This window comes from Rhipicephalus microplus, chromosome 4 (genome assembly GCF_043290135.1).
Source record: "Rhipicephalus microplus isolate Deutch F79 chromosome 4, USDA_Rmic, whole genome shotgun sequence".
NCBI lineage: Eukaryota > Metazoa > Arthropoda > Arachnida > Ixodida > Ixodidae > Rhipicephalus > Rhipicephalus microplus.
The window spans coordinates 88,908,442-88,931,412 of record NC_134703.1 but is presented as its reverse complement, the minus strand read 5'-3'; the positions used below and the strand labels follow the sequence as shown (position 1 = coordinate 88,931,412).

The 22,971-nt window shown below is 44.8% G+C and overlaps 1 protein-coding gene across 4 annotated transcripts in view; it reads left to right on the top strand.

Annotated features, from left to right (window-relative positions):
• The window catches only part of LOC119172789 (protein turtle), a 353,955-nt gene that overhangs the window by 287,628 nt on the left and 43,356 nt on the right, over nucleotides 1–22,971 (top strand). For all 4 annotated transcript variants that reach the window (XM_075893304.1, XM_075893302.1, XM_075893303.1 and 1 more), the window contains exon 7: nucleotides 11,354–11,653. In XM_075893304.1, coding sequence (XP_075749419.1) covers nucleotides 11,354–11,653 — 300 coding nt within the window. The remainder of the gene's footprint in view (nucleotides 1–11,353; nucleotides 11,654–22,971) is intronic.

The following is a 22,971-nucleotide window of genomic DNA, read 5'->3' as shown; positions in this document are numbered from 1 at the left end:
CGGGGACGGAATGATCAGCAGGAAAAGACAGAGCCGAACAGCGAAGAGAGTGAGAGTTTTTTTCGCAAAAGGATAGCGCGAAAACGTGCATCAATGTGCATGCAGAGAGAAAGGAGAGAGAAGGCTACCCAGTACAGTGAAGCCTGGTTCTGGAGAAGCACCGCAGTTTATTTCTTTGGTTTATTTAATTTTTTTTTGTCGAAGGAATAAAGGTTACGGCAATTTTATGGCGCCGTGAAAGTTAACGCTTTGCGTCACACTTGGCGAGAAGGATGCGAGGGCAAGCGAGAAGTGCTTGCAGGATCGGTTCCAGAGAGAGAATGGCGTTGAAGCCAGCCCCCGAAGGAGGGACGCTCAGGCGACACTGAAAAAAAAAAAAACATGGAATCGCAAGTGCCGCGAAACATGCGAACGGCTACAGCGTCACACTCATCTCCAAGATGGCATATCGAAACGCTCGATGTAAGACGGAGGGTACGAAGACTATGACGAGATGATGCAAGAGAGACAACAAAGAAATTTCTACGAGCGAAAGCTATAAAAAACCAAACGAAAAATCGGACGGGGATGTTTGGAAAAGCGGCAGCGGCACCTTTCCCTGTCTCGACTTCAATCTTTGATAACGGGGTGCTGAGACGCAGCGAGCCAGTTTTTTGCGACGAGCAAGGTAGGTCTCTTTCGCCAAGCACACCCCCCTTCCCCCTTTCCTCAAGTGTGCCAGCATGGCCACTCGGTTCCTACGCGTTATACGCCGCGACGGTTTCCTTCGTCAGCAGAGCGCTTGCGGGGGGAGCTCCACGTGGCGATGGTTACGCCTGCGCTCGTCGCACTCGGATGTCCCGTTGGGACCGAGACAAGGTAATGTGCCACACTGGCGTCGATCTATGCAGCAAAACCTTCAGGACTCTCCGAAATCCACGTTTATTTATTTCTTTTCTCTTCCTTTAGCTACATGCCAATCCCAGTTTGCTTCGCTGCTTTTCTTTATTTACTTATCTGACTTCATATCTCCTGTTCTAAGGTGAAAGTAGTTTGCAGGCGTGATAGAGCCTGGCCTATATAATGTACAAGTCCCTGTTGTTGTTTTTTTCTTCCTTTCTTTAGCCACGTTTTCTCAATCCAGGCAATTCTCACGTCCGTGTTTCCTTTCTCATTCTTTCATTCTTTCCCTTTTTTCCTCGTGGTGATCGTCGTAAAGCGTAGTTTTATTTTATGCCCACACTTTTCTTCTTGCACGTGGGACATCGCCTACGCTAGAGCAGCCATCTAGGTAGAAACCAGCACCAGCTCTTCTCCCAAGTGTGTTCCCGAACGTTCAACTTTCCTTTGTCTCTCCAGCCAGTTCGAGATAAGCAGGAGAGAAAAAAAGAATTCATAGTCATATCGGACCCAGCTTCGTGACCAGAGTCCAGTTCGTGGTAGCGAAAACCCGATGTTATGATTCAACTTTTTTAAAAAGAAATCTTTAACGTGCAAGGCGTACAAAAAAAAGGAAGCGAATCAAAATCATCTGTCCCTCTATTTTTTCGCTTTTTTCTACAGCGGCCCAGTTTTATAAGGGAAAAAAAGTGCTGTCCGTTATTATTTTTACGGGTGCTATGGGCGGCTGTTTTGGAGCACGCATGAATTGATCATAGCCTCCTTGTTTAATGGCGCCGTTCGCTTTCGGGCGGCTGCCTGGAATAGCTGAGCGCAGCAAAAGAAGAACAATCCCGTGCTTCTATTCACTTTTTTCGTCTTTTTTTTCCTTACTGTTTGTCTGCTCGGCATTGTTCCCCGGTGTACTTGATTGAAATGAGGCATCGTTTCTGAAATCGTCCATGAAGCAAATTCTCCGAGACGTAGGCAGCTACCACCACCCGTCTGTTAGCGTTACTTTCACAGTACGTTTCCTTTACTGCGCTTCTTTTGTCTCTCCCTTTTTTTTCTCTCTGTGTCTCTCGTTATGGAGGTTCTTCGGCAGTTAACGGATCGACGTGCTCGCTAGTAGGATCTTTCCTTTCCCTTATGCCAGCGCGTATCCGGTAAAGAAAAAGAATTCTCGCGCTCAACTCAGACTACCATTTATAGGTAGAGCTTCGGTAATGTCAATTGAAATACTTCGTGCCGAAATCCCTAAAGTCATTTGTAGTTTCATTTTTGTGTGCTCTTAACACTACTTCTTTTCTCCAAGAAAAGTATATACTCTCTTTTGTATGTATGCATTAGAAGCCATGTGGCGTGTACATGGAAACTTACGTGAAGTTATGGCTCCTACGGCGTAGAGTTGTATCACCCGTAATAAGCTTAAAGTGATAATATTTTTTCTACTGCTGGTACTATAGAAACTTGTTTTTCTGCTTCCCTGAACAAGCTCAACGGGAACAAAAATATATGAGCTCAAGCCGGACTTTCGTACGGGTGAGCGCCATGTGTGTTTACCATATATTCATTGATTCACTTTTCCTTTTTTTTTCAATTTTAGTTCTGTTCTCCAGAAAAAAAAAGATATATTCTTTTTTATTGTATAGAACAATTCTGCGTTATGGAGTCTCTGTCAACCTGACGTGCGCTAATCGGTTTCTCGAATCGTCAAGAAGGCACGCATGTCACCGCTAGCCCTGAAGCAATTGACTTTGCGTCTGTTGGACGAAAGGTACTTCAACCGCCTACATGTTTACACCGATGGCTCCACTAATTCCAACAGCTATACAGGAGCAGTGGTTGTTCCATCTGGTAATGTGTTGCTTCACTACAAGTTTTCTCACACCAGGACGTCGACAGCAGCAGAGCTCGCAGCGCTACAAGGTGCAGTCAAGTACATTCTTCGGCAGCAACCTAATTAATGGCCATCTTTTGCGATTATAGCTCAGCATTACAGACACTACGGTTCGTTATGCAGCATGGTTTACACGAAAAATCTGTATATCAGATAAGGCACGACTACCACGAAGCGGTCGCGGAAGGTCACGATATTGTATTTCAGTGGTTGCCGAGTAATTGCGGAATTGTCGGCAATGACCGCGCGGATGAAGCTGCTCGATCGGCTCATGACTAAGACCTGCGTACGCCCATACCACTCTTGAGAACGGACGCTGCAAGACGGCTACAATCACTTGCTCGCCGTGTATCTCTCCTACAATGGAATACGCCGGGTTTCTCCAACACGCACCTGTATTCGATCGACCCAAACTTGCAACTTCGTTTGCCATCCGGGCTCGCACGATGCGCTGATGCATTACTGTGTCGCATGAGGTTGGGCGTGGCATTCACGAATGCGTATTCTCGTCTGCTTTGAATGGCGAACAGTTCGGCATGCAACATCTGCGCCTGCGAGGAATCGCTTGAGCACATTCTATGCCGTTGCCCAGCATACCAGTCTGAACGACGTATTATGGAAGCCTAGTTTTATCAGCTGTATTCACGGTCGCTTACAGAAAAGAAGATCCTGGGACCTTGGCCGACGGTTTCGCATACGCACAAAGCCACGAAAGCCCTCTTGTATTTCTCAAGGACCACCAGATTTCACGACCGCTTGTGAAAGAACACTGCGAGACCGTGCTGTGTAGTCTCGAGCTCACTATTCATCCTACTCTTTCTTACTCTTCTTTTTTATCTATTTCCTTTCTACTATTCCCCCTTTCCCCTCACCAAGGGTAGGGTAGCCAACCAAGCCAAGCTTGTTTAACCTCCTTGCCTTTCCTCTCTGTTTATATGTCTATTTCTCTATCTCTCTCTCTACTATTACAGATTAGTTTGAGAAAAAATTATCATTTTTCTCCAGGTATATATAACTAGTAATCAGATGAAAGTTGCCATAGAAGGCACAACTTCTAACGCCGTAACTACAGGAAGAATGGCTAGTGTACTCATTGTCTAGCTTTTTTGTTCATTTTTGTTTCTTAGTCGAAGCAACACCTCACGTGTTTCCTTGCCACATTTATTTCATTATTTTTCTTCGTTCGCGTAATCCTACATTAGACTATCATTCAAAAGACAAAATAGCGTACTGTTGTATAAATCATGCTATTAGCTCAAAGCCGCGTGATCACAGTAACACACGCACACACAAACACCCGTGTGCGTATGCGTGCTCGCGCTCGCACCCTCATCGATCTTTTTCACCTTTCTATGCTCCTAAACATCTATTGGGTTGTTGCCGGATTCATCCATGTTGAGGTAAAACCATATTCCAGTTTTTTTTTTTTTTTTTTTGTTCGGGTGAATCAATCAGTGTCTCTGGGCGTTAACGTATCAAGAACACCTCTGGGCAAAAAGTGAACTCATTTTTTTTTTGTGTGTGTGAAACAAGACACAAAACCTAAACGTCACTGAAAGTGTTAGTTTTTGTTTTCTTTTTTTATTAAAAAAGCCTGTATTCAACAACTTGTACGTCAAAGTGCCACAATTTCTTGCTAATCTTCCTTACTTACTAATCTTCCATAATTATTCCGACAAGGTATCCCCCCCTCCCGCCTTAGTGTATCACGCACCACTAAGGAAGTTTGCGCACCATCGAAAAATAACAACTTTTTTCTTCGATAATTCAGATATATGTAATAACAACATCGGCGGAAGATATCAGATATGAGCGCTAGATTTATTGCTCGTTCAAATCCCTACGTTCTGTGACGGAAAAAAATTGTATGTTCACGCTTAAACACATAAAAGAAGATAAGCCTGCGGAATAAAGTAACCCAAGCCCTTTTTTTTCTATATCACACAAAACTGTTACCACAGTCAGCCGTTATACTTCTCTAATTAGTTTAATTGAATTCCCAAGTTCCAAAGCTCACTGTTTCATTGTATCATGGTGAAGCTTATCCCGCATTATATCGAAATAAGTTTTCTACCACTGAAATTCAAAAAGTTCTGGCTCAGCCATACCCCTCACGCCACTGCAAATTTCATCTTCTACTTAATCGCGATTACCACCGGGAAAGCTGAAAACTCTAAAAGCACATATACCCAAATGTAGCACACTTGTTTCTGTACTGGCCTTGCTAAATGTCCTCACAGCACTCCCTGAACTGTTTGTGCAAGGTTTCTTTCTTTATAAGTATGAAAAGCAATCATTTTTTAAGCAATGTTATGAAAACAAAAGCGAAGTCTTTTCTTCTATCCTGCTCTCGCTTCCGCTCTGAGCGTTTATATTTTGTCATATTTAAATGCGCCAGACACTCCATAACTTTCCACTCGCAGTCCTTAAATTGTCCGCGAGATATTGTTTTCCAAAATTTTCATTATCTATTTTTTCCGTCATCGAGCCTTTCACTTCCGCGGTGTGCGCCTTTGTTATTATCATCATTTATCCGTCACTTAACTCGCCAGTGATAATATGCGATAAAGCAATAACTTTTCGATTTCCGGAAAAGCGAAGTTTCACAGGAAGCAACAATTGCGACGAGGGATTCTTTACAGTTTCGAACAATGCTTTCCTTTGTTCTTGTGTTTGTTTTTATCTCTATTTTTAAAATCTGGGGCAAATAAAATGGCATCAGATTTTCTGTTGTGAGTGAAAATTGTTATATGTTTATTTTGCCTTCTTTTTTTTACCCGCCTCTGATCTTCCTTTCTTCCCTCCCCGAAAGAGCACGAAAGAGCAAGCAGGCGCTGTGCCCCTATAGGCCGCAGTTGTCAGCTGTTCCCTTCCTATTTCCTGTGTATGTTTTTTTCATAGAGACCAAATAAGTATGTATATAAGTTTATTTTTAAATAAATAATACACTGGACGTAGATACGATGATTAAAAAAGAAAAGGAAAGGGTGACAAATTGACGAGTGACTATCAGTGATACTCCTGAACTGCCTCAAACGCTACGCTTACACTTACACTCATCTTTTTAGCTACTGCTTTTGTCTACACGAACGTTGACGATACTTGCGGTGGCTGCGTTTACTGAGGCCAGCCTATTCTCGAGCTACGTCAGGCCGGATGCTAAAGGAGTTAGGTGTTAGCCTCACTTCGTGTAACCATTCTAGTTTGCTGCTATCGCATTATTTCTTCACCCTTGCGTCGAAAACGTGACTTTCTTAGTGTACTGGTATATGTTTTCTTGCAACACGCGTGAAGCGTATACGCCAAAAGGGTCCTTCAGAATTTGTGGTTGTAACGCGATATCGTTGATGAGCTCGTTTCGCATAAATTTCGGCGTGGGCGTCGGCGCCATTTATTGTGCGTGATAAATCATCATCTTCGCATGACCGACAAATTGAGCCCACTTGCTTGACCGAGAAATAGGAAAATTTCAGATAAAACAAATATTAAGAAAATTTTGGGTCTGAGTGGGGATAGAGCCAGAGTTGTTAGTGAGGCAAGCGCGTGTTTTACCACACAGCCACACCTGCGCCTGTGAATACAGTGAAAATAATTTCTCCTGTTTGGAAATGCAGCAATGAAAGTAACGGGCATGCTTTACTAACACATACGTCCTGTATACATGCTTCGCAATATAACACGATATATTACCGTAATAATGCGTGGTACAAGCGTACATCGCCATCAGGTGTCAGAACAAGGGATTGTTATAAGAAATTCATAGTTTCAAGCCAGTCACCCCCTGCAAAAGGCACACACGCTACTGCACCCTTAAGGTCACGTATAGAGTCAGTGCACAACAAGTTCGAAAAAATTTCACATACACTAAGTGTTTGAACTCTTAAAGGCGAAGCTTAGGATCCCCTTTTTTTTTTCTTTTAATCTTCGAAAAATTCGCCACAAGCCATAGATATTGATAATTTGAAAAGGGGCTTTCAATATTCAATTGTGTATATATCTGTTAATAAAACCATCTAATGCATCAATCAAATTGTGAACTTTTCCCACGTCTACAGGTATATCTAACAGCTACAGGTATATGAAACAGTTTGTATGAGCTTGGGCTCCATACCCGCCCTCTAGTTATCTTCGTACCAGTGCGAAGTTAAGAATGGACACCAATGTCCACCATAGACCCAGCTGTCGGTAACGTAGGGCCGCGGCCGTGGTAGGTCCAAGAACGCGTTGTAATGTAACTACACAACAGACGTGGCCACAGACTATGCAATGATATTGTTGTGGGATTGCGGCTATGACTAGGCTGGGGTGTGCGAAGAAGAGGATGACGACGTGTTGGTGTTCGAAAAAATACAATAGCCGCCATCTTGACTACTGGATTATTTTCCTACAGTATTAAGTGTATCCGCAACATTTTGGTGGACGTGCCGGGTACGACGCAAAGTGTAACTCCGCAGTAGACGTGTCTTCGACAGCCCCAGCATGTCAACAAAAGCCAATTTAGCCGCTTCTGCTTCAACGCGACTCCGGTACAGCCAGTACAGCCGGTCGTATTGACGCAACTTTGCGATCCTGGTAACTTCGGTCGCACCAACCACGTTGATATCGATGACTGGATTCCGAGGTTCGAGTGGTTTATCGGCGAGACCCTACAATGATGCCCGCCAACGTTGGCCTCTATCTCTGAACGGTAGGAGCGCGGTTCGATACCTGTTATGGCAGGCAAATACAAATGCAAAGATCCGGCCCACAACAGACGCTTATCGGCAAACCGTCCAAACGCGGTTCGCGTCCTGCATGAACGCGAGTGGTGTCTGTGTGCGCAGCACAGGGACACGCAGGATTCGTTTGACAATAAGCGCGTGCAAATGTTGGGGGATATAAAAGGCGCGTTGCGTGTGCGCTGGAGCGGACTCTCTCTGGTCGTCGCTTGGCCCTGTCATATACTCTGTAAAGGCGCGTCTCGACGCCTAATGCGTTGGATCCTGTAAATAAATGGTGTGTTCTACGTAAGGAGCCTCGCAAGAGTCATTCCTTCTCCGGCACCTGGGTGGCCGCCTGTGCCCCATTCTTCGGTCGTATCGCGCTCACGAGGCTGGCTTAACCTGCGCGCATGCCTCTAAACAGAAGCTTCGTGACTTATTTGATAAAGCCGCCGGATGCCAGCGAGCTGCTTCGAAAGAACCCGCTTGTCGGACAAAAACTATGACTGAATCATATGTGTTTTACATCCTTGAGGTTCTCGCCTTTTGCCGTCGTGTCGACCCCAACATGACAGAGGAAGACAAAGTAAAGCAATTGCTGAAAGGCATTACGGATGATGTTTTTAACCTACTCGTGTCTAAAGACTGCTCAATCGTTGAAGACATCGTCATACAGTGCCACTGATACAAAGAGCTGGAGAGTCACCGCGTCACCCAGCATTTCTTGCGACTTCCAAACACGGCTGCTACAATATCATGCGAGGACCTTCAGCCACCCTGCAGTGAACAACCTACCAACGAGAGCATAGCCCACATCGAGAAATTGAAGTGGCGTCTCTAAAACATTTATTTGACATGCCCATTTAATACAACGTGAAACAATCAGCTGGCTAGCCTAATTGATCTAATTACACTTTATTTTCTCCAATACAATAGAACAATTCGCCATCTCTTCCCAGTCTGCTTTGCCTCTATTCAAGTTTTTTTTTTTTTAATACGGTTGCTAAGGCCGGCGACGACTCCCGCTCTTTTCCCAGACACTTAATTTCCCAACGTTCCAAACGTTTATTACCGAACGATATAAACTACTGCTGAGTCAATTCAATGGAGTGTAAATCACGGCCCCTCTGAAATGCGGAATTTTGACGCTGTTCTTGTTAGGTGAGTATCTTAGCCTTGCATTCTGTGTGCCCAACCATTCCCGCAGTTTTATTGTCCTTTATACTATGTCATTCTGCACACTAAACAATACACTAACTGCGCTGCACTACGTTCTCGCGGAAGATCTCGCCGTGTTTTCGTTTCACTCATCGCAGCTGGCGGGCATAGTTGGGCGACGACCGAGTATCCGGAATATGAATGTGGAACGAAACGAAATTCGGCACGTGTGCTTTGTTGGACAAGATTAGCCTGGCGACTAGTGCAATCCGCCGGCACGATCCGAAAAATTCAGCGAGCCATGAGCCGCAGACGTGTAAGATAAAAAGGAAGATGGGGGCAGTCTCCTAGTTCTTATTACTTTTTTGAACACGTGCGCTCGGTAAAAGGAGCCGCGCCGGTTCATTACCGTTACTTCTCTTCAAATACCACCGCAAGTGTGAGATGTGAATTTTTGTCATCTGAGCCTATGATTATTGAAAGGTTGGAGGAAGACGAGCACGATAAAAAAAAAAGGACAGAAAGGTTAGTCAGTTCTCAGGCCGGCTGGCTACGCTGTGCTGGGAAAGAGGGTGAGGAGAGTAAATGATGACAGAAGGAAGATGTTAAAAAAATACAGAAAAAAAGGAAAAAGAAAAAAGAGCCACTAGTGCAACTGACGACACTGTTCATGGTCTGTCTCTCGCTGAATAGTTGAAGCTTTAGCAGCGTAGAATAGTGTACTCCGTTAAAAACCGCACTGCCGGGGGTATGAACTTGTACTTGCCGAAATAAAAAGACAGTTACTTCGTCAATGTAGCAGAAGGACGAACGTCACTTGAAGCACCTCAAATTAAGGTTCGACGTCCTCTCAAAAGAGGAAAGCTCATTGCGAAAGCCGAAAGTCATCAGGGTAAGTTTCGGTATTGCGCAGAGTGTGGCAAACATCATTTTAGGTTGAATAAGATGGTACCTTAATTGTTTGCAACAATTAATTGGGAGAAAGAAACACCGCATGCTGCAGACAGTCAGGGGCATCTTCGACGCACAATAACGAAGAGCTTACTTGTGTCTGTGTTTGTTTATACGTCTGTAGTCTTGCAATGGCCGTGGCACTGGTGTTCGTGTTGTACGGAGTTCATCACATTGTAAAGTTGCGCTAAAACACACGGTGAGAAGACGACAGGGGTGCTAACTTTCGATTGACGTTTATTTTTTTTTTTTCGGGAAGAGAACATACATACATGGAAGCAACTGGTCTTTCGCAATAACTCTGTGCAACAACAAAAAATGTATCTCAGTGAGCACTTTTTTTTTTATTTTAAAGCCCTGACGCCAGTAAACCTCGTCTCTTATCCTAAATGAATAAACACGGGTGGCTTATGCATTTATCACTAAAACTTGCAATGAAAAGAGCTTCAGCTACTCGTCTAGCTGTTTGTTTCAATGTTTTCCTTCCGAAAAAAAAACAACCTCTATTGAAAGTTAGCGCTTGTGTCGTCATCTCGCTGTATCCGCGTCTTTTTGCGCTGTATTGCAATGCATTACAAGTTAGCTCGGCTTTCTGTACTACTGCAGTTCATCACAAAATTTGCGTTGAACCTAATTTTAATATAAAGGTCGCAGCGTCCATATTTCTTTAAAAAGTGTGCTGCCAGACTTACGAAGCTGATAGGCTTGCTTGGCGTAGCGCTCCAATTCATGAACATCGCATTCGCATCAACCTTGAGGTTAAACTGTTACCTTTTTTTTTTTTTTACAAAACAGTTGTGCTCGACATTTAGAGTGTGTCGTAGAGAGCAAATTACCATCATCTTGCTCTCAGAACTGTTATACCAATTCGCTAAGCATGCGATGCAATAAATCTGATGGACGAAATAACGAGACAGAGAAAGGAAGACAAGAGTTCTCTTGACAATGAGAATATCTTGGTGATGCGAGATTCGAACCCGCAGACATTCAATTCGCAGAGATCTGATCCGAAGTGAAGCGTGTTTCGAAAGCCGAGCGATCTAAGATAGCAGCAAAAAAAATGTCTTAAGAAAGTGGTGACATAACTAGGTCTATCTGTTTTCTAGCACCCCTTTCGGACTGTCCCCTTAAAAAACTGGATATATATATATATATATATATATATATATATATATATATATATATATATATATATATATATATATATATATATATATATATATATATATATATATATATATATATATATATGAGAGAGAAAGAGTCACGAGCAGCAAAAGAAGGGGGAGAGAAGTATACATAGAGAAAGAAACAGGCAGAGAGGAATGTGAACAAATGGAAGAAATTCAATAAATCATAGAAGGTGAGGAAATAACTAAGGAGCTAAATGGATAACTCAGCAAGAAGGGCACAAAGAGAGAAAAAGATTTAAAAACAGGCTAAAAAAAGAGATCAAGCATCAATCATGTATAGTATTGCAATGGAATGAGAGAGAAATATGCGGGAGGGTAAAAGTCTAACTAAGCCAAGGCCAGCTAGGTGCCCACCAGCTCTGCTGTTACCAAGCATAGCGCGGCTTTGCACAGGCTGCGCTAACTTTCTTTTCTTTATTGGGTTGACTGTCTGACCTTTCTGCTAGCACCGCTGTGTGAGCCTCACACATTTTGAGAGCTTGGCAGTCAATCAATGGTGGGAAAGAGGGAGGGGGGAGTGCTTTTGCTTGCTTTATGACAGCTTGCCACCTGGTGTCCTACTTACTATCGTAACAAACCTTGGCAATGTGCAGATGCACCTGTGTGCAAGACGCACCAGAAATGGGTGTACGGAGCCTCCAAGCAAGAGACGGTGTCCGTGCGCTGCGAGCTGGACGCCGACCCCACCGAGACACAATTTCGGTGGGTGTTCAACAGCTCGTCGTCCGGTCGGCGCAGAGACCTGGCGCCGCGGGACGTTTCTTCCAGTGGTCCCCGCAGCACGCTGGCGTTTGCTGTGCGCTCGGACGAAGACTACGGGACGCTTCTCTGTTGGGGCACGAACTCCGTCGGCATACAGCGAGACCCCTGCGCCTTCTCGATCGTGCCCGCTGGTGAGTACGAACACCCTATAGGCACGAAACAACAATCTCACAAGGATGAGACACGTTTATGGGACAGGTGTTCTTCATATAAGAACCATACGCGTTTTTTTTCTAGTGAGACTAAGGCTCCACGCTTGTTGAAATGTAGAAACTTGGTAACCATCAAATAGCCTAGATTTCTGGATGGAACAGTCTGCAGTCGGCAGAGTCTGCTTTCAAAAACGATTACATGGGCACATGGTGCCCCTTGAAAGCGTGCTTTGTTGCAATATTTTAAATTGTGTAAGGAAGCCCGCTGCTTAGAAAAAGTAAGGGCACGAGTTTGTATGAACCCGACCGATAGCTCGCGGTAGGCCTGCCGTATACGAAATTCGTTGGTTGTCATGTTTTATTTTAAATGACCAAGCAGCCGTCTTTACTTATCGTGAACAATGTTGACTAGCTCTGGTCAATGGAGGATTCTGCTGGCTACTGCCGATTACCGGTCGTTTGCGTTGGCTATCAAGGTGATGCTTGATTGATTGATTTGTGGGGTTTAACGTCCCAAAACCACCATTTGATTATGAGAGACGCCGTAGTAGAGGGCTCCGGAAATTTTGACCACCTGGGGTTCTTTAACGTGCACCCAAATCTGAGTACACAAGCCTACAACATTTCCGCCTCCATCGGAAATGCAGCCGCCGCAGCCGGGAATCTAACCCGCGACCTGCGGGTCAGCAGCCGAGTACCTTAGCCACTAGACCACCGCGGCGGGGCTATCAAGGTTATGCTAAGGGGTTCTTCTGAAATTTATTTCTAGCTTTTCACTTAAACGTTTATAATTCGTGCTTTTAGCGCAATAGCGTTAAAGAGCTCGTTTCGCAGACATTCCGGCATCGACGTCGGCTTCGTTGGTTGTGAGCGAAAAATCATAATTTTATGCATGACTGGAAAGTCTAGAATGATGAAAATGTAATAGATAACTAGAAAATCCTGAGTCAGCGTGGGTATCGAACCCGGGGGACTCGGGTCCAAGTGCGAATTGAACCCGGGTCGTTTGCTTGGCGGATGTCCTACCACATGGCCATGCGTCTGCTTGCGAATACATTGAAAATCTGAAAGGCAGTGAAATGCAGTGAAAGGGACACATGTTTTACAAACACGCGTGTCTTGTGTGCATGCTTTACGATACAACATAAAATATGGCAGTAATAATGCGTGCTGCAAGCACTCATTGCAATCAGGCGTCACATTATGTTTGTTTTGTTTTGCCGCCAAAAATATTTTGGCTCTCTCATACCCACAAAGGGGAATGGCCACAATGTACCTTATGACAGAAACTTAAATACAATGCTTGTTAAAAGAGAGAGAGAAATCAGAATAAAATTATATGAATAATGCCGTACTTCAAAATTAAATAAATAAAGTGAAAAGGCAAAATGATTCCACAAACCAGATTTTTTAAATAGCAATAAAGATGCAGGGGGACAAAGGATTGGATTATTCTGGTGGTACTACTAGCAACGTATCCTCCCGATTGCTTGAATTAATTGATATAGCGTGGACATATCAGCACTGCCTACCCCAACTGACTGGCCCCAAACTTTAGAAGGGCGGGTGTATCAAATGCAATTCCAGCATACCAATCGGCCCTTTGAGAACCATTCGGCGGAGTGAGGCTAAATGGCGGCATATGAGAATGAACTTATCTATTGCTTGCAGTTCATTGCAAACTGCACATAGGTTAGTTATGAAAATTCAGATTTGTGAAGATAACAATAAAAGCGAGGGACTCTACAACGAAAGCTTGTGAGGGTCCCCTCACATTGACGGAAAAGGCATTTTGCAGTGTTCCATGTGAACTGCAAGTGCCGGAACTCTTTAGATCGTAGGAGCGATGTTTCGTTATTTTTCAAGACTAACAGGCGTTTCAATCATTCTGCAGGTACTTAACTTCTGATTATCATAATGACTTCATTGATTAAAGCCGGTAACCCCCTACAAAAGGCACACACGGTACTGCGCTTGTTAAAGTCACGTATAGTGGGTGCATAGCAAGCTCGAAAAGGTTTCATGCACTAGGTGTTTAAAGTACGCACTAAGAACAAGATATTGCTATCGCGTTCAACTCCTAAAGGTGAAGGTTTAGGGTCCCCCAATTGTTTTATTTGAGGCAGCGAACAAAATAAAAACACTGCTGAACATGTCTTGTCGGCCATCTATTCGCGTTGAGCCAAGGTGGAATTACAAGGCACAAAAGAAAAATGTGCCATTTAAGAGGAAAAAAGCAACACTGCAGTTCTCAGCGTAAAAAAAAACAAATCGAATAATAAGTGAAAAACGTCCAAGGAAAGCATGGCTCGTCGAACATAACAGTGAACAACAAAACCAATGTTGAAATTAGCTGCAGTGCAAAATTACATATGGATAACGTGTGAATCGTAAGAATGATGCCGGCACTATGTAAAGGGTGATGTGTAAAAGTAAGGCTAAAAACCCACTAGAGGGACAGATCTTAGCATTGCTGAATGTGCGCGTAGCTGTGGGAAAAGCCAAGATAATACACTTGCAAAACGTGTGCTTGCACACAACAGAAGAAGGGTGCACGCCTAAAATGCGTATCCTTCTACCACAGACACGCGCATGCACTTCAGTGGCACGCAGTGACAACCTGTGTAACACGATATCAGGTTTCACATACACAAGGAATCGAAACAAGTTAGTTTTCTGACGCAGGAACACCAAAATATCTCTACAGAAGCGTGGTAGAGAAGGAAGAAAGTAAGTCAATGCACGTTTGTAACGTTTGTTTCATGTTAGTACAACGAAAAAATTCCCTCGAACTTCACTCCTGCTTCTAAACCATCGATACCCCCTTGGTGTCTTATTCGACCCACAGTGCACCTTAGTTTACCAGGGATCTGGAGGAAATCTGAGCTTTCGTCGCCCGTGCTGAAACAACTGTCTCTTCTTCATTTGCACGAGAAATACTCAGTGTACATATATATACCGATGGCTCCACGAACCGCCAGTGTTCATCAGGTGCAGTAGTTGTCCCAGCAAGAGGTGTTACCATCAGCTTTAGGACTGACCACTCCATCCCATTTACAACAGCGGAACTAGCTGCTTTGCGCACTGCACTTTGTGTGGTCAATCGAGAACCACCGCAACAGTGGTCGATTTTCAGCGACTTGAGGGCTGCCCTACAATCTGTGCTGTCAGCACTACGTCGCGGGCCGCACGAACAGCTTGTTTTTGAAATTCAAGGCCTTCTCCACTCTTCACACGAGAAAGGGCATCATGTGACGCTTCAATGGCTGCCAAGTCATTGCGGCATCATAGGAAACGAACATGCCGATACTGCCGCGCGGGCAGCCCTTGAAGGAACACGAAAAGAAGCCATACCACTTTCGAGGACTGATGCTGCCAGTAATCTTCGACGACTCTCGCGTGAAATCACGTTTTCACTATGGTGCCCACCAAGCAACGAGACGAATCATCAACACCACCTGTCCTCTTTCATGGCTCTCCGCATGCCCACTGAGATCGACCGAAGAGCAGCCACCCTTTTTCAACAATTACGTCTAGGAGTGGCATTTACAAAATCTCATTTCTTTGTCATAGGAATGGCCGACAACGCTCTCTGCGATGCCTGTCATTGCGAAGAGACGTCACGCCATATCGTGTGCGACGTTCCGTTTTATGACATCCAGAGAGAGCCACTGGCGTCCGTTCTTGCGCGTATCGACAACAGCCAAATGTCTGTGTACACTATTCTGTCAAGTGCCCGAAAGAAGACATTGCAACAGAAGGCGACGAAAGCTCTGTTGAAATTCCTACGTGACGCAGACTTGAACAAGCGGTGGTAACAGGAATGTCACACACCGCAAAAGACAAGACTGGACTAAGACTGAGTGTGCGTGCGTGTGCTGCCGAATGTGCTGCGTTTACCTCTTTTCCCTCTCTGCTCTCTATCTTTCATCCCCCCATCCCCCTCCTATGCGCAGGGTAGCAAACCGGCTGCCTATAGGCTGGTTAATCTCCCCGCCGTTCTTTTTCTCCTATTTTCCTTCCTTGTTTTCTGTTAGTTAGGTTGTGTCATATAGTTGGAGCACGATAGATGCAGGACCAGCCAATTCGAGAGCAGAAGTGGAATGGTTTATTTTTCAGATACAGGTTACGTAGTCGTGACGCAGGTGGCACGAGGTGCAGCCCTTTAGCTCATTGGCAGCGCATATAAAGCAGCACTAGAGGAATACCTGGAATATTTTGCGACTCTGTAAGAATGATCGCAGCTTTCCTTTCAAGTTCAACAAGCTATATTGTTGTTTCGTCGTACAGACTGCAAGTTCAAGTTCCGAGTCATTATGTTCCAGAAGGAGGTCTTATGGGATCTTGACAAAGTAAAAGAAAGAAAGCAAAATGAAAACAAAGCAAAACAGGTACAGTGGTCTAAATACGAAACTACGTCGAAATGCTAAAAAAGCATATCCTAAGCATAATGGAATAATTGGAAGCGCAAACCAACGGGACACAAGAGAAGAGACAAACAAGCGCAGACTTCAACTGGTTTATTGGAAACTTCTTTAAAGTTTTTTCTAATGGCTGCAGACGCCTTTGAAACGTATTGTTCTTGAGAGAGAACAACAAAACATCCTTTCTTATCAGCAGTAACAAGCCTCAGGCTATTAGATACACTTCTTTCCCTTGCTCATTAACAACGACAATCTCGTACTGACAGACTTGGTGCCTTAGCTTGTATACGAGGGACTATTGGTCAGCTGTCAGCTCGTAATGAGTTCAGGTGCTACGTGACGCCAAACAGGCTCATGAAGAGTGTGCCACACTCGCCGCCATGGCTACTGAGGGCGCCGACTGGCACTCTCACGTTTAAATTCACATATATACCAAAAAAGTGACTGGGAGGATAGCCGCCGTGGTAGCTCAGTGGTAGAGCATCGAATGCGTTATTCGAAGGTCGCAGGTTCGGCTACAGCCCACGTCAAGTTATCTTTTCACCCACTTTTTTTTCTTCACATTACATTACAATTCGGTCTAAAAACGTCCCCTATACTTTACTTTCCATGAAATTATTGTCTGATGTCTGATATATATATATATATATATATATATATATATATATATATATATATATATAGTTGCTTGAGGCTTTGAGTGTTGGTACAGAGTGAAAATCTTGACAGGAGAGTTAAGACACATGCAGAAAAAGTAATCGAGAAGAGACGTAAATAATATATCTCCGTTTTTATGACAGTTTTTCTGGCTGCTAAACCGAGAGAAGAATATTAAAAATTGGGTTTGAGATATGTTTGAGGTTTAACGTCCCAAGACCAACATATGATTATGAGAGACGCTATAGTGGGAGCGGCGATGGCGTAGTGGTTATAGCATCCGCCTCGCATGCAAGAGGTCCGTGGCTCAAATCCCGGTACCGCGCAGTTCCCAACCGGATTAAAAAAAAAAAATCCGCGTGTTGATGGAACTGCATTAAGAGGCCTGGGGTGCGGCCTCACCGGCAAACACCGCCGAGAACGCACTCCCTCACCAGAGAAGGATTGGCCACCCTGGTGCAGTATCTGGCCTTTACCTCCCACATGCTTACGTCAAATAACTCACGGCCCTCAGTCCCCAGCAGCTGCGAAGCAACTGACCACGGCGGCGGTCAGATCTGCAACGCAGCAGAGGGTGCTAAGAATCTCTGGATCCGGACAGGCCGCCATTGGAACCTGAACTTGGCAACGTTTAACGCTAGAACCTTATCTAGTGAGGGAAGTCTAGCTGTACTATTCGAGGAGCTAGAGGGTGTTAAATGGGATATAATAGGGCTCAGTGAGGTTAGGAGGACAGATGAGGCCTATACGGTGCTACAGAATGGGCACGTCCTTTGCTACAAGGGCTTGGAAGACAGAAGAGAACTGGGAGTGGGGTTCCTAATTCACAGGAACATAGCTGGCAACATAGAGGAATACTATAGCATTAATGAAAGGGTGGTAGGTATCGTAATTAAACTGAATAAAAGATACAAGATGAAGGTAGTACAGGCTTACGCGCCTACATCCAGCCATGATGACGCTTCAGTTGAAAGCTTCTATGAAGACGTGGAATCGGCAATGAGTAAGGTAAAAACACAGTATACTATAGTGATGGGCGACTTTAATGCAAAGGTAGGGAAGAAACAGGCTGGAGACCAGGCAGTAGGAGATTATGGCATCGGTACTAGAAACGCCAGAGGAGAGCTACTAGTAGAATTCGCAGAACGCAATAATTTACGGATTTTGAATACCTTCTACCGAAAACGAGAAAACCGCAAGTGGACATGGAGGAGCCCTAATGGCGAAAATAAGAACGAAATAGACTTTATAATGAGTGCACACCCTGGAATCGTGCAGGATGTGGAAGTGATTGGCAAGGTACGATGCAGTGACCATAGAATGGTACGGTCTCGAATTCGCCTAGACTTGAAGAAGGAACGACAGAAACTGATACGCAAGAAGCCAATCAATCAGCTAGCACTGAGAGGGAAAGTACAGGAATTCAGAGTGTCGCTGCAGAACAGGTACTCGGCTCTTAGTGAGGAAACCAACCTTAGCGTAGATACAATGAATGATAATCTGACGAGTATCATTACGGAGTGTGCAGTGGAAGTTGGAGGCAGGGTAGTTAGACAGGACACTGGCAAGCTTTCCCAGGAAACGAAGAACCTAATTAAGAAGCGTCAAACCATGAAAGTGTCAAGTACAACAGACAAAATAGAACTGGCAGAGCTTTCGAAGTTGATTAATAGGCGTAAGGTATGCGATGTAAGAAGGTATAATATGGAGAGAATTGAACACGCTCTGAAAAACGGAGGAAGTGTCAAAGCATTGAAGAGGAAACTTGGGATAGGCAAAAGTCGAATGTATGCACTAAGGGACAAAGAAGGCAAAATAACTACCAATATGGATAGGATAGTTAAAATAGCGGAGGAGTTTTACAGGGATCTGTACATTAGCCGAGACAACCATGACCTTAATACTATAAGAACTAGCAGTAACCCAGATTACACCCCACCAGTAATGATAGAAGAAGTCAGAAAAGCTTTGGAGAGCATGCAAAGGGGCAAAGCTGCTGGTGAGGATCAGGTAACATCAGATCTGCTGAAAGATGGAGGACAGATTGTGTTAGAAAAAATAGCCACCCTGTTTACGAGGTGTCTCCTGACGGGAAGAGTACCAGAGTCTTGGAAGAACGCTAACATCATCTTAATACATAAGAAAGGAGATGACAAGGACTTGAAGAATTACAGGCCGATCAGCTTGCTCTCTGTAGTATACAAGCTATTTACAAAGGTAATTGCTAACAGAGTAAAGAAAACATTAGAATTCAATGAACCAAAGGAACAAGCAGGATTTCGAACAGGCTACTCAACAATTGACCACATTCATACTATCAATCAGGTAATAGAGAAATGCTCAGAGTATAACCAACCACTATACATAGCCTTCATAGATTACGAGAAGGCGTTTGATTCAGTAGAAATATCAGCCGTCATGCAAACACTGCGGAATCAGGGCGTAGATGAAGTATATATAAACATTCTGGAAGAAATCTACAGGGGATCAACTGCTACCATAGTGCTTCATAGAGAAAGCAACAGAATACCAATCAAGAAGGGTGTAAGGCAGGGAGACACAATTTCCCCAATGCTATTTACCGCGTGCTTACAGGAGGTTTTCAGAAGCCTAGAATGGGAACAGTTAGGGATAAGAGTCAATGGAGAATACCTTAGTAACCTGCGCTTCGCCGATGACATTGCATTGCTGAGTAACTCGGGGGACGAATTGCAACTCATGATTACGGAGTTAGACAAAGAGAGCAGAAAAGTGGGTCTTGAAATTAATCTGCAGAAAACGAAAGTAATGTACAACAACCTCGGCAAAGAGCAGCGCTTCGAGATAGGTAATAGTGCACTTGAAGTTGTAAAAGGCTATGTCTACTTAGGGCAGGTAATAACCGCAGAGCCGAACCACGAGATGGAAGTAACTAGAAGAATAAGAATGGGGTGGAGCATATTTGGCAAGCACTCTCAAATTATGACAGGTAGATTGCCACTATCCCTCAAGAGGAAGGTATATAACAGCTGTATCTTGCCGGTACTTAGCTACGGAGCAGAAACCTGGAGACTTACAAAGAGAGTTCAGCTTAAATTGAGGACGACGCAGCGAGCAATGGAAAGAAAAATGGTAGGTGTAACCTTAAGAGACAAGAAGAGAGCAGAGTGGATTAGGGAACAAACGGGGGTTAAGGATATCATAGCTGAAATCAAGAAGAAGAAATGGACATGGGCAGGGCATGTAGCGCGTAGACAGGATAACCGCTGGTCATTAAGGGTAACTGACTGGATTCCCAGAGAAGGGAAGCGGGTTAGGGGGAGACAGAAGGTTAGGTGGGCAGATGAGATTAAGAAGTTTGCGGGTATAAATTGGAAGCAGCAAGCACAGGACCGGGTTAACTGGCGGAACATGGGAGAGGCCTTTGTCCTGCAGTGGACGTAGTCAGGCTGATGATGATGATGATGATGATGATGATGATGATGATGATGATGATGATGATGATGATGATGATAGTGGAGGGCTTCGGATATTCCGACAACCTGAGGTTCTTTAACGTGTACCCAAATCTAAGCACACGGGCCGACAGCATTTTCGCCTCCATCTAAAATGCAGCCGCCGCAGCCGGGTTTTTATCCCGCGAGCTGTGAGTCAGCAGCCGAAAACTAAGCCACAAGATCACAGCGGCGGGGCGAACAGTTGGGTTGGCAGCACATGTCCAGACATGCGTATTCAACAACGTGTCTAAAAGAATCAAAAGATCCGGAAGCTAGGACGGCCGAGAAGACACACGTGGGTTTATTAGGCAACGTGGCTTTTAAATAGGTCCTCTATGAACTTGTGGTGCGCAAAGAAGAAAGCGCAGGGCGGCGTGACTAATTATCTTCGTGAATGAAGATTCGAACGCTTTTTCTTTCTTAGAAGAATCACTACAGAGCCTGTTGCATAAACGGCCTTTTTTCACTTCATATATTTTTCTTAGTGGTTTCTTCACCCGTCTTCGTTAGCGCGGCCGCGAGTGTTCCTTTGTATGAGGTCATTTGCGAAGCTCTGGGGAAAATCTTAAATTAACCATACTGCTCTTGAAGTTCAGGCTGCGTTACTTTTTGTCTTGCTATCCTAGCGCGGCTAATGTCATCTAGTTCATGTGCTGGAAATATTGAAAAGCCTTCCTCTTCGCTACAGTTGGCTGGCTACTGTACCCCTCCCTTCGTTGCTTAAAACAAGCAAACTTATTTCACTCAGGTTTGACGGCACAATACAATCCCTGCATGTATATTTGCATTTTTTTTTCCTTTGGGGCGAAAACAGCAGCAAGAAGAAAATAGAAAACAGGAGAGGGTAGAAATAGCTGTTTAAGAAATGGCCATAAGAAATACTAAGAGAGGGTGAACTCGGAGCAATCTTCATTCTCCACTTGGACCCATGACCGGGGTGGTGTATCTACAAGACCTCAACCCTCCGCCGTTCGGTGCCTCGCTTCTTCTTCTCCCACCAGTTTATCCAAGAAGCTGGCGAGGCGCGCAAGAGAGGCTAACGGAGATTTATTCTCCGAACGAAACACGCCAAGTAATCGCACAAAATGAAGAATGGTCGACCATTTCCCATCGGTCGGCGGCGGCTGCCGCTCGCTAGCTGACGGCCTCCCCGCAAGCAAGTCACCGTCAGGAGAGCCTGGCTGAGTCAAGCCAAGCCAGACAGTCGACGGAGGTCGAAGACGTGCGCTTGCGGAGGAAAGAGAAGGAAGACAAGAAGTGAAGGAGCCAACAAGCGAGACACGACGATGGGTAACGCGGCGCGCTCACAAAGGAAGACCGATGACTCTGCGGCGTTCCGCCGACTCCCCATCGGTTCGGGAAGCCGCCGTCCCTCCTAGGCGGCGAAGAAACTCTGGCGGCCGCCGCGCGCTGGTTCGGCGCGGAGAGGAGAGAGGTGAGGGCTTTTCTGGAGAGCAGTCGCGTGTCGCGGCAAAGCTCGGCATCCCGAAGGATGTCGTCGGTTGCTGCAGGCGCCGGATATCGCCGGGCGCCGTGCGAGGCCTATTCGTCGTCGTTGTCGCCGTGCGAATCAATAGAGAACGAGCGCTCGACCCGAACTCGCTCGTTCGCTCGCGCCCGAGGATTCATAACAGCACGCATCCGCGCGCGCGCAACAAACAAGCCTTCAACGTTGAAGCCTTAAGAAGGAGGGCAAAGAAAATGAATGAGCTCCGTCCTCTTTCCAGCATCGTTCCCGTCATTTGGTTTCTTTCGTTGCTGTTTTTCTAGCTTTCCAATCATTTGCCATCGCGAGAAAATTTAGGTGGCGTAGATAGCCATGGATTCTCTTTTTGTTTGTGTTGTGGTTCATCTTCCTTTACGCTTCCCTTCTCTGCTCCGAAAGCTTTGTATCGGTTTTGGGAGGATGGTGGCGCGTATTCCCGGGCGGTCTTCTTGTTATTTTTGAGCGTACAAGGAGAAAACGAGAATCGTCAGTTGTGGGATCGGTGTTTGGGGGATCCGTAAGAAGAAGGAGATTGGATGTGTCGAGATTAGTGAACGAACAGGGGGAGATCTCAGAAGAAAAGTGGACGGCTATGTATGCATATAGAGACACGGTGTAAACAAAGGTTCTTCGAAGAACGCTCGAGTGTTGTGTAAGTACGCGGAAGCGAAAAGAGCAGATTAGTGAGATGGATGACGGAAACTCGTGGCACGAAAACTGATTATTCTTTTTCGGAGTTTATCTTATTGTTTGTTATTTATTACTTGCGTGCATGCACTTAGCGCTATTTATTTGTATCCCCCACAGATTTGAAAAGAAATTTATCGATTATGATAGCTGACTTCCCGAAGTGTTTTTCACCTAAACAGAGCCACCATTTATGCTATGCCAAAAACAACGTGATATGGCGCTCTGCTAATCGCGACGTCGCGTTTCGTATGATCTACCTTTAATGTCAACATGACGTATTTAACTTTCGTGTGCGTGTGTGCCCGAAACGGTGTCTGATGTGCAGATGAAGCAACAGCAGATACAAAAAATGTGGCGATGCTAATCAGTCTAGAAAAAAGTTAAGGGAGCTCCACTCTAGCGGTACCCAGTCTGAAGGCAGTGCGGAGCTGGATAGCCTACTTTCTCCTTTCGCTCTGCTTTCTTTCACTTTTCTTTTTTTTTCTTGCCTTTTCGTGTGTTTTTCTTTCTATTTTATATTTATTTCTGTCTATTTCTCTGTTTCTTTCTTTTTCTTGTTCTTTT